The 12,390-nt window shown below is 51.3% G+C and overlaps 1 protein-coding gene across 2 annotated transcripts; it reads left to right on the top strand.

Annotated features, from left to right (window-relative positions):
• The first annotated feature begins 368 nt into the window (after nucleotides 1-368).
• PLA2G2D (phospholipase A2 group IID) lies at nucleotides 369-7,023 on the top strand. 2 transcript variants are annotated; one of them, XM_033114835.1, is made up of 4 exons: nucleotides 369-489; nucleotides 3,127-3,271; nucleotides 3,989-4,095; nucleotides 5,652-7,023. In XM_033114835.1, exons 1-4 carry the CDS (start codon nucleotides 450-452, stop codon nucleotides 5,804-5,806), a joined length of 447 nt encoding a protein of 148 aa, XP_032970726.1. In that variant the 5' UTR covers nucleotides 369-449; the 3' UTR covers nucleotides 5,807-7,023. The 2 variants fall into 2 exon arrangements, with proteins under 2 accessions (XP_032970726.1, XP_032970727.1); XM_033114836.1 differs by lacking the exon at nucleotides 3,989-4,095 and having other exon boundaries at nucleotides 5,652-5,785.
• The last annotated feature ends 5,367 nt before the right edge of the window (nucleotides 7,024-12,390 follow it).

Raw genomic sequence — 12,390 nt, 5'->3', positions numbered from 1 at the left:
ATGGAACACGAGGCTGCCTTTCACAAATTATTGCAGAAGACTATTTAATGACATAGAAATGTTCAAGTCCTATTGGTAAGTGCAAAGACAGGCTACAAAGTACTACCAAGGACCATTGATAACACTTCTCTAATTCGATTAGGGAAAAGTGTGGATTTTAAATTTCTTCTTACTGTTTATGTTTTCCAAATCTTCTACACGGAAAGTGTGTTTCTTTTGCAATCAAAACGTTTATAAAAAAAAATATTAAAAATAAAAAAACTAAACTTTCCCAGTGCCAGAAAAGAGGAAACAGAAGGAGCACGAGTGGCCTCCACGAGAGCTAGAGCTGGAGCTGCAGCTGGGAGGGGCAGAGTCGAGCTCAGCTGGGCAGGGGTGCATCTTATATAAGGGGCTGCCTGCAGGAAGGGGACTTTCCACAGCTGCTTCCACTGCTCTGGGCCGGGATCATGGAACTTCTGCTGCTGTGCGCGCTGGTGGTGTTTGCTGGTGAGTGGGCACAGGACCATGGTGTTTGCTAGGAAGGGACGGAGGGATGCGGGTAGGCCCTCTATCTCTTTCCTAGACTGAGCTGCTACTCGGATCCCTACTGCCCTGGTCCCTCAGTTCCCCAACCCTCTGCCTCTTGCAGGGAGCCATCAGTGGCTCCCAGTGCCCTAGAACAGTGGCTTTGGCCATAGCTCTGGGGGGCCAAGTTGTGTGGCATGCTTCTAGACTGCTGTGAAAGTCAGAAACGAAAGGTTCAGAACCCAGGGGCCTGCTGAGCTGACAGCTATGGTACTTTGGGCACAAATTACAGAAATGGATCTCCCCACCTCACCCTGCTCCCCTCGTCCCTGTGACCGAATAATAATCATTTATGTAGACACGACACTATATACTTTTAGAACCCTTTTGCCATCATCTCCTTGAACTTGGGAAGAGTGTTCTTTTGACTGTTGGTGGGAGACGGGTAGTTTCCATTCGATCTCTAGCAGATCAAATATAAAAATGTGGTTGCTAGCAAATTGGTAGTGTTGTTTCTTGACCATCTCAAAATACGTGACTTTAGAAAGGATGCATATTTTTATGTCGTCGTATGTTATCTTGGGACTCTCACATTCTTGAGGGGGACACACCTTCAGGGTTACAGCAAAAACCACTAGGAAAATTGCAATCAAGCTACAGAAATTCATCTCTCAGATGTAAAGAGGCAGTGCAGGGCAGAGAAAATACACAGATGACCCTGATTCAAACACTGGCCTCACCCTCTCCTGGCACTTTGACCTTGGCCAAGCCACCCTATCTCTCTATCCTCATATGTAAAGTGGGCACAATAGTACCCTCTTCACAGGGTTTCTCATTCGAGTCAAACTCAAATGAGAAAATAGATACCACATTTAGCAAGTGTAAGGAACAGTAAGCCAGCAATAACATAATACACAGCACACTGGTTGCAGTGTTGCCTCCCGCCGCTGTGGGGAACCCTTGGGAAGAGGGGCTCCACGGCAGATAATGATGGAGAAAGCTACCAAGACAGGAATTGCCGACAAGCTAAGCCAGTTCTCCAAAGCCCTCATAGCCACAGATGGAACAATTTCCCAGGGCTGGGCTCATCGCACTGTAAAACTAAGAAATGGGATCCCCCCAAAGGCATTCTGAATCAAAGCTGAATTCATGGCTTGCCTGGCAAGGGAGAGATGCATCACTCAAGTGTTGGTTTGTGTGTGTATTGCTAAGCTGAAATAGAAAAGGCTGGATTCAGGGCAGAAAGAGGTACACCGAAAAGCAAGATGCCAAGTTCAGGTCCCTGGTTGGCCCCCAAGGTGGACGGTCACTCTACAGTGGGTTGCCTTTGGGTTCCTGATCACTGAACCCGGGATTCCAGAAGGGCTGCGATCACTCACTAGCTGGGTCAGAGCTTACAAGGTTTCTCTTTAACATCTGCACAGCTAGAACCTCCATGTCCAACAGGAGTGGCAACGTGGGTTCTCACACATTGAGGGGACACAACAGGTCTTCAAGTACCGGATACGACCAGTTCCTTTTAGCTGTAGTCCAGGGACACCTGCCTGTCCAACTCCCCTCTTCCCACCCAACCTTCCCCAGTGTAGGGCTCACCCCTGGTTTACTATTGAATTCATTTGCTTGAGGAATTTCCATTATAACATCATTTACCTGGGGGTGGGGGAGCTCTATTATTAGGGTCACCCAAAGGGGCCTCCCCAGCCCAGCCTCCCTGAGATTCTGAGGTCCATCTGTGTTCCTGAATCACCTGTTGAGGTTGCTCTCATGTACTTTTCAGTCCCCTTCTTATTTTGTCTGTTTCTCCCAAACGCTCCCCTCAACTCACTGACTTACTTACTGTATTTCATTTCTCCCAGCTCATCATCATGCATTCCTCTCTCCTAATAAAACAAAATCCCTTATGATCAATTCTAACCAGAAGCTATTCTGACTGAAATGAAAAATACCCCTGAAAATCGTTGATTTCTGCATCACACTGCCTCCCAGAAGAGCCAGGTCTCCTCTTTAATACGTGGATGATTTCTCTACTGCACGTGGTGTTGGGGTGGGGGGGTGTAGGAAGCAGTATGCGTCTTCCTGTCATGAAATGGGACCTCCATGGCCAGGGACAGAGTGTAGACCCAAACTGCCTTGGGTTTCAATCCTGGCTCCTCCATTGACCAGCCCGTTACTGGATCAAGTGACTGAGCCTCACCTCTAAACTGGGGGTTAAAAGTCGTTAACTACTGTTGGTTTTGTAGTTTTCATCTTACCACCACAATTGTGTAAGATGATAACGACACGAGAGGAAAGTGGGTGAGGGGTGTATGAGAACTCTCTGTACGATCTTTGCAACGTTTTTTGTACATCTAGGATAAGCCAAAAGAGAAAGTTTATTTACACCAAAAAAATAGTATTTATCTCATAGGATGCATGGAGTCAAAAAAATTCCTATGTGCAAAGACCCATAGTAAGCACTCACGCACCATCACTATATTTTTAATAGCCATAGTAGTGGCTGCCATTTTATTATCCACGGTCATTGGTTTGGTGCCTGTGGAGTAGAGGGACCAGGCCTGGGGTCCATTGACCTCCCCCGAGACTCATGTCCTCTCCTGTTCTTGGTCCTCTGCTTGGCAGGTGTGACTCCAACCCAGGGCGGGATTATGAACCTGAACAAGATGGTCAAACAAGTGACCGGGAAGACAACCATCACCTCCTATTGGCCCTACGGCTGTCACTGTGGACTTGGTGGCAAAGGCCCACCCGTAGATGCCACGGACTGGTAACCCCTTCCTAGGCAGGCCCACGGGTGGCAGTCCTGTCCTGCCCCCACCCCAGGACTCCTTCTTTCCCCTCCATCCATTTATTCATTCTGTGAATTTGTTTTGTACTATGTGCTAGGGACTCTGCTGAGCTCCCATACAGACCCAGCCCTCCTGGAGCTTCCCTTCTAGAAGGTTCCCCAGAGTCTCTGAAGGCCCCCTTGCACTCCCAACCCCTAATCTAGTCACAATACCCACACACACTTCCACTGCCATTTTTGCACAGTGTTTTTCAAAAGTCCCACCTCTTTTTGCCATTATCTCATTTGATCTTCACCACAACCCTGGGAACCGAACAGAGAAGAGATGAGAGCCAGCCAGGCCCAGGTCACTTCCCTGCTCCACTACTTACAGGCTGTGTGACCTTGGGCAAGTGACTTGACCTCCCTGAGTCTCAGTTTCCTCATCTGTGAAATGGGGATAATACTAGTACCCCGTCATGGGTGGTAGACAAGATTAAGAGAGAATTCATAGAAGGAGCTGGTGCCTGGAACCTAGGAAGCACTCGATAAGTGTTAGCTAGCTCGACCGTAAAGAAGACTAGAGTCCTGCAGGCCTTGACTCTTCTAAGTGGGGCACTTTGGTTCTCCTCTGGGGCAGGGGCTGCCAGAGACCCGACTTGGCTAAGGACCTGTGCAGCTGTGCTCCCTGTGCCACCTCCGGTCCTCTCCCTCCAGGTGCTGCCATGCCCATGACTGCTGCTATAGTCACCTGAAGCTCCACCATTGCCGTTTCCACCGTGACCATTACACCTACAAATTTACGCAGGGGGACATCCTGTGCTGTGAGTGCCTGGGCCTCGGGGTTGGAGTGGAGACGGAGGGAGGGAGTTCTGGCACTCACTGCCTTCACATGCTGTGCGGTGATGCAGAAGCTGCTCAACCTCTGTTTTTCTCTGGTGTCCAGTGGCAATAGCGGGGCTATGGGGGAGGGGCAGGAATGGGTGTGGTCCAACGAGGGTTTGGCTTCTTTTTTTCTTTTTTCCAACCTTTTATTTATTTAAGTGTGTTTTTCCAGGACACATCAGCTCCAAGTCAAGTAGTTGTTTCAGTCTAGTTGTAGAGGGCGCAGCTGACAGTAGCCTGTGCGGGGATCGCACCAGCAACCCTGGTGTTAACGAGCATTGTGCTCTAACCACCTGAGCTAAGCGGCCGCCCCAGGGTTTGGCTTCTTTAGGCTCTGGAAGGCTGGCACACCTCAGCTTAGATCCCAGACCCACCTCTGAGCAGCTGTGTAACCTCGAACACGTTGCTCAACCTCTGAACCTCAGTGTCCTCGTCTGTAACCTGAGGATGCTAACAGTATCCCACCCTATAGAGTTAATTCAAGAACTAAAACGGGAGCAGACGGAATGAGCCTCACGATGCCTGCTGCAGAGTGCTTGCTCGATAAATTACATGGGCTACCGATATTATTGTTATTACCCTCATCATTATTGATCCTCCGAGGAGGGAGCTGCACCCTGATCAGACAAGGAAACCGAGAAGCGTTTGCCTGGGGTCACACACAGCTGCAAGTGGTAGAGGCTGGGTTGGATTCCTGGTCACCTGGCCCCCGGGTTCATGCACGGAGAAAGGTGGCAGGTCCCAGGGCTGGCAGTCGAATGCGAGCCTCACGGCACTCCTTTAATTGAGGGCTTAACAACAACAACAACAACACTATAATAGCCAACATTTACTGAGCACTTACTATGTGCTGAGTCTTTTCCTCTTTAGTTGAATTCTCACAACAGCCCCCTGATGCAGCATCTTATCATCGTCCCCATTGTATTACAGATACTAAAACTGAAGCACCATGGTCCCTCCTGCCTCAGAGTCTTTGCACATGCTGTTCCATCTGCCTGGAACAGTCCCCCTCCTCCATCCTGGCTTTCCACAGGGAGAGCAGACCCTTCTGATCTCAGCTCAAATGGCTCTCATCCCACTGTTTTACCGTCTTGTAGCCCCCGCATCATTGCTTCCTTCCATGTAGCACAGTTGGTGCTATTCATTCCTGTGTTTCTTAAATATTTGTTGCCCCCGCCACGGAGTGTGAACCTCACGGGTCTGCTGTGTTCAGTCCTGTCCCCCCAGGGCCTACCATACGATAGGTGCTCAATTGTTCATAGAATGGATGAATGAATGAATGAACGAGCAAATAAATAAATAAATGCCCAATGCCACACGGGGAGGTGGGAGGTCATGGGGCGTGCCCAAGGTCACGCGTACCTAGAGCCACAGTAGCTGGGAAGGCTGAGCGAGGATGGCAGTGCCATCAGAGGCTCCCTCCAGGGACCCTAGGCTCCCCCACTGGCTCTGTCTCAGGAAGGGACACTGAGCTCCGCCCTCTCCCACCCCACAGCTGACAAGGGGAGCTGGTGTGAGCAGCAGCTGTGCGCCTGTGACAAGGAGGTGGCCTTCTGCCTGCAACGTAACCTGGGCACCTACAACAAGACTCTGCGTTATATCCGTCTCTTCCGGAGGTCCCGCTGCAGTGGGCAGACCCCTATGTGCTAGGAGAAACCTGCCCCGGCTTCCTGCACCCCCTACCCTGGTCTTTGGAAGTCCCACAGGATTTCTGACACCCCCACCTCAGTAATAGTGAACCCCCTGAACCAGCCAGGCTCTTTTAACACACTCCCAGCAAGAGGGAGGGTCTCAGCCTCTCCCCAGCCACCCATCTTGCCTCTTGGATCTTTTAAGTCTTCCCAACTGAGGCAATAGCTGTCTCCTCTGAGGGTGGATTGAGATCTTAGGAAAAGCCAAGGGCAGGGAGCCCCCAGAGATGGTGTTTGGGCCAAACCAGCAGGTGTTGGGGGTGGGGGCCTAGGGACCAAGGTGTGGCAGGTTCTCTCTGCCCCTGCCACTCACTCCCCAGGCCTCCCGCCCCAGTCTCACCCCTCCGATACCCTGTCCAAGCTGCAGTGGAGTGGCCTCTCTGCGGGGCAGTACTGATCTTTCTGTCCGTGTGACTCTGCTTCTTAAAACCCCGAGGCCCCCACTGCCCTAGGATAGGAGTTTGGGACCTACACTGTCTGGTGCTATGTCCCTCTCTCACTAGGCTCGGAGGTCCTGGCAGGCAAGGTACATGCCTGACCTGGACTCATTTGCATCCCTGGTGACAAAGCAGTGCCAAGAAGGGGCTCTGTAAATATCTCTCGAGTGAAATGCTAGACGAAGCCTCTGTTCCTCTTGCTCCAGTCCCACAAGCACGCGCCACCTGTCCTCCAGGCACTCTTTCTTTCCCTGATTCCAGGTGTCTGCTCAGGCTGGGCTTCCTACAGAAAGGTTCCAGCTGTCATCTCCAGGTGGCTAAGCCCTCCCCAGTCCCTCAGGGTCCAAGGGTTACTTCCTACAGAACTGTCCCCTGGCTGACTCCTCCCCAGCCCCAAGACCTCACTCCCTCCTCCGAACTCCACATCCTTTATAGCACTTCATGGGTCTGCAATTTACCAAAGTTTATCTTGAGTGATACATCATTGTCTGGACTTCTCTGATCTCCCCCAACTAGACTGGAGCTTCCGGAGGATGGAGGCCGTCTGTCTCATCTTCGTTTCATCTGCTCCCCCACATATTACGTACTCGATTAATGCTTATGGATCAAATGAGCCCATAATGGATAGATGGAAGTTGTGGCAGGTGTTGGTGTCCCACCCAGAGCCCCTCCTGGCCCAGTCCCAGCCCCCAACTAAGCCATGTGTTGGCTGTGAAGTGCTCACGTCCATCATCCATCACCCATCCATCCATCTGATGCATCCCAACAGAACTTCCTGTTGGCTAGAGATCAGGTTCTGCAAAAGGACACCCAACGGGGGAGGGGCAGAAGGGACATTGAACACTTGCAGTGCCCAGTCACCCTCATTCTCTTTAGGACTGTCTGCTGGGAGGTACATTGCCTACCCCCAAACCCCTGCCTACTTCTAACCAATGACTAGGGTGTGCAGTACCATGCAGGGTATAATTGCCACCCCCCTGCCTCTGTGCAGGACAATCTGGGTGGTACCTTGCATGCCCCAGAGCTCCTTCTGAGATCAGGCTGAGGGTAGACATCAACATCTGGAACCAGCTTTGCTTGCTTTGTCCCCTGTCCTGTCCTGTTTTCCTTGTTCCCTTATAGGTTTCTCCTGAGAGCACTCCCTCAATAAATCTTTTACTTACACGAGAATCATTGTCTCAGGCTTGGCTTTTAGGGAAAATGACTTTGGATGGATGGTGGATGGATGGATGGATGGACGGACAGACGGATAATGAATGGATGGATGGATGATGGATGGATGTATGGATGGATGGGTGGATGATGGATGGATGGATTGGTGATGGATAGATAATTTTTCCTTATAAGGATCCACAGTCTGTTATTTACGTGAGATTAGCCGTGTCTCCAGCGGCAGGGTTGGAGCTCCTGGAGTCACCCACACCCTCCTGTCTGTGACACACATATGTGAATCAGCTGACGGTGCAGCTTTCCTTCTATTATACATGAGGTACAGAGGCTTGTGCAAGGCAGCATCATAGAAATCAAGAACTATGGGTGCTGAGTTCAAATTCCAATTATACCACAGACTAGTCATGTGACCTTAGATAAGGAATCTCACTCAGCTTCCTTGCGTGGGACGTATAAATGAAATGAAGAAGAAAATTAGATGAGATCAGTGTGTTAAACAAGGTTAATACATGTTAAGCTCTTAGCAAGATGCCTGACAAGGTAATCCCTCTTTAAAGGTTAACTGTAATATTATTGCTGTTGTCGTTACGTAGTGACTAAATCTGGTCACCTCCAAGATAAATCAGAAGAAAATAGTTCATCAATGTTCCCCTCTTCCCACCCAATTCCTCTCTCCCTTCTAAACGACTGTGCAAACTCTGTTAATTAAATCTTGATGCACGACGTCCATTTACTCAAGATACATAGTCAAGAACGAGCAATCTCACTCATCCACCAGCGCTCCCACGTTCTAGGCTCTGTGACTTGGACAATATCAGGGTTGGCCGGTATGGGCATTTCTTCTCATTTTAAAATTAAGCAACCTGAGGCCCAGAATGGGGCCTGAAGTCCCACAACCATCAAAAGCAGAGCCAGGATCCCACCCCAGACTCTTCCCACTCTGCTCCCTGACACCCCATCCCATTTGTACTGGTCAAGAAACTGCCAGCCGAAAATTCTGACTCAATGGGCTTCAGCAATGAGGGCATTTATGCCCTCACATGACAAGAAGTCCAGGGGAAAGGTGGCTCGTTAGTGGCTTGATGATGCCATCAGCCCCTGGTTTCTCTCCTGCTCTTGGCTGGCCACCCTCACTGTGTTGGCTTTGCTTTCTGGGCGGCCCCTCCCAACTCCAAGACGGCAGCCACGATGCAGCCCTCAAGCCAGGACATGATAACATCCAGCAGAGAAAATGCTGCCTCTTCTGTGTCTCTTTTTGATAAGCCCTACCCCCACCACCCAGCAGACCTCCCCCTCAGGACTGGCCACTCTTAACCATGGTGGCCCAATGGGATTACCCTGATTGGTTTAGATTCCTCAGGATTTATTAACCCCTAAGTGGGTCAGGGTCAATGTCTCAGAGGGGCGGGTAGCTGCTAGAATGGGGGCTGTTGGGGTTGCTGATAGGATTGTTGGGTGGACAAGCCCAAGGCTGGTCAGGAGCAGGTAGTGCTCCCCTCTGAGAGCCAGACATCTAGTGTGGGCCCCAGTGATCACGGAGGTATCAATAGTATCTGGTGAAGGAGTTAATGAGTCCCAGCTTGGTAAAGACATGGGACTTTGGACCAAGAGCTGCACAGCCAGGACGGAGTCCCTGAAGGAAGGGGAGAGCCGCCCGCCCTGTGAGTTCTCGTTCTGCGCCAGTTTCCAATTACTGGAATTGGATAAGAAGTGCAAAGGAAGGAGGGACTCAAAGGTACCTTGTGTTTTCCACCCCCATCTCTCACATATCCCTGGATGTAGGAGGCAGATAGAATGACACAGTCACTGAGCTTCCTGTTCCCTTGAGGTCGGGTTCCGCAAAAGGACATCCAACCAAAGGGACACCCAGCGGAGGAGGGGCAGAAGGGACATTGAACACTTGTGGTGCCTGTTAGGCGCAGCAGGAGGAAGGGGTCGCAGGAGACCAAGGTTGCTCTGTTAGAATTTGAGCTGCGGGAAGTCAGGCTCGAGCAGAGGGAAAAGATCATAACCTCCCCCAGCAAAGAGGGGTGTGGAGTTTTATAGGACGGGGTAAAGGAGGTTGTTCCCCCTTCAATGGCAAAGGGTTTCAGGGCAGGACGAAGCCCTCCAGCTCCACACCCTGGCCCAGACACCCAGGCCCGTTGATCACAGGCCCCTAGGAGATAAGGCAAGACAGATTCAAGACTAGATGGCTTTTAAGATAAGGTTTCTGCTCCCGGCCTAAATATGGCTTAACAGTACCCACTCACCCACTCCTCTCACTCCCCTGGGGCACTGGTATTGTCACCTGCATTTTCCAGCTGCAGAACTGAAACTCAAGGATGAGTCACTGGATGATAAGTAGCAGGGCTGGGATTCGAACCCAGGTCTGTCTGGCTCCACGCCCATGTCTCACCCTACCTCCCACACTCTTTACTGGGATGGTTGGTGACTCAGCCCTAGGTGCCCCTTAGGGGGGGACTAGCCACACCCCGAGATGGGAGGGTGAGGTTGGGTGTGGCAAGGCAGGAAACCTGGGGAAAGGGATAGGGAGTACTACGGATACCGGTCACTAATACTGGTGCTCACACAGAGCCCTCCCATTTGGAGCACTTTGTCGCACACAGAGCCCCTTCCCAGCGTTGGCTGGCCCAATCCTCAGGTCACCTGGATCCAGGGTTCCGTCTCTGGGTGCAGGGGCCCAGCTCAGGGGCCTCACAGGCCTATGTTGCCAGCTGGATCCTGCGCCCAATCCCCAGGCTCCCTCCACACGTCCTCCCCGTCACTGTGACGTGCGTGGGGCTGGGACTCCTGTCCCCTCCACCCCCCCACCGGTCACCCCCCTCATCTCAGTGCCCCTTGAGGAGGAATGGGGGCATTCACACTTGGGGTCTTTGCATCCTGTTCACTACTGAGTTCAGCCGAGAGCCGACCTGACCCCAGGGCAGCCCAGAGACAACCCAGAGTCAGGATCTGAGTGGCTCTCTCTAGCTTGGGATGTGTTTTTGTTTGTTTGTTGTTGTTGTTGTTGTTTTCCCACTTAAAGTAAAGAAGAGATTTTAAAACAGTTTGTGAAAACTCGAAGCTGAGAGAAGGCCAGCCAAGGGATTCCTCCCTGTTCTCTCTCTGCTTTAGGTTCCTGGCCACACCTCGCCCACCTTGGGGCCCCTCCTGGAAGGTATTTCCCTGGGCTCTTTGCAAAACTGGCCTCTGTCATCTAGAGCTCAGCTGACAGTCACTCCCTCGGGAAAACATCCCTGCCCTCCCAACCTGAAGCAACCCCCTCCCACCCTTACTTACTTGCCTTCTCCTAGCCTTATTCTAATTCTCTGCTTTGTGCTTTCTGACGGTTTTCTTCATCCTTACTCATTCAGCCGTTTGTTTATCTCACTCCAGCACTTAACCAGAATGTACACACTCCAGATGCAGGGACCACAACATCCCCAGAACCCAGAACAAACCAGAAGCATATGAAATATTGTTGAATGAATGAATGAATGAATGAATGAGGATTGATAGGGAAGCTCATCCTGTTTCTCTCAACTGGGTTGCTTCCCGCCTGTGTGACCTTGGGCTAGTGGTTTTACTTCTCTGATTTGTGATTGGTTAGTTGGGGTGATAACACCTACCTGTTGGGATCGTTTGAGTCCCACGAACAGGAATTTTTCACCAAACCATTTTCTCTTTCTTGATGAGCGCTTCCATTGGTGAAAAGTTTAGGACAGAGGGGAAGGGGTGGATGTGCAGATTGGAAAGGGGGCATGTTTCATCACCTCCCAGGCCCCTCCCACAGGACTGAAGGTCATGCTGCAGGCTGCCTGCCTCTGCTGGAGCCCCCTCCAGGGGCCCTGCTGGGCTGGGTGGCTGTCCCTTCCCCTCGAGTATCTACTTCTGAAATGAGTCTGCCACTGGTCTTGGCTCTTCTTCCGGCTGCCTGTGGTAAGTGCCCTTCTCTGGGCCCAAACACCGCAGGTCTGGGAACCACAGAGCAGAAGGAAGAGGAAATAATTCAGCCAGGGTGGCTTCTGGCTTCCTAAGAGGGAGAAGGAAAAATGCCATTTTCTGGGTTTCTCCTGTGCTAAGAACCTTACAAACATTTTCTCATTTACACCTCACTGCTCATGGCCCTGCCAGGTGGGTATATCAACCTTATTTTACAGATAAGAAAACAGGCTCTGATAAGAAGTATCTCTGGGTCGGCCCGGTGGCTCAGGTGGTTGGAGTTCCGAGCTCCTAACTCCGAAGGTTGCCGGTTCGATTCCCACATGGGCCAGTGGGCTCTCAACTACAAGGTTGCCGCGACCGCAAGGGATGGTGGGCTCCCCACTCTGTAACTAAGATTGAACACGGCACCTTGAGCTGAGCTGCCGCTGAGCTCCCAGATGGCTCAGTTGATTGGAGCACGTCCTCTCAACCACAAGGTTGCCGGTTCGACTCCCGCAAGGGATGGTGTGCTGCGCCCCCTGCAACTAGCAACGGCAACTGGACCTGGAGCTGAACTGTACCCTCCACAACTACGATTGAAAGGACAACAGCTTGACTTGGAAAAAATCCTGGAAGTACACACTGTTCCCCAATAAAGTCCTGTTCCCCTTCAAAAAACAAAAAAAGAAAAAAAGAATCTCGCCTGAGGAAACTCTCTCAGTGAGAAGTGGCAGAGGCCGAGGCTGGGCACTGGAAGTAAAACCATGCTGAACCCTGCATTCTGGTGCCACCCTCTGCAGCCCAGATGGGGCACTCCCTAAGTCAGTGGTTCTCCTAAGTCAGTGGTTCTGAGACATCACAACAATACTCAGGGGAATTTGTTTAAAGTGCGGTGCTAGGGCCCCACATTCAGAGGGTCTGGGGTGGGGCCCGGGAACCAGCTTTTTTAACAAGCCCTGCTAGAGATTCTGATGCGTTTGGCCAAGGATCACGCTCCAAAACCTTGCAGGCTGCCTGTCCTCTGTCACAC

Source organism: Rhinolophus ferrumequinum, chromosome 9, assembly GCF_004115265.2.
Source record: "Rhinolophus ferrumequinum isolate MPI-CBG mRhiFer1 chromosome 9, mRhiFer1_v1.p, whole genome shotgun sequence".
Classification (NCBI taxonomy): Eukaryota; Metazoa; Chordata; class Mammalia; order Chiroptera; family Rhinolophidae; genus Rhinolophus; species Rhinolophus ferrumequinum.
This window is presented reverse-complemented; position numbering and strand designations above follow the sequence as displayed.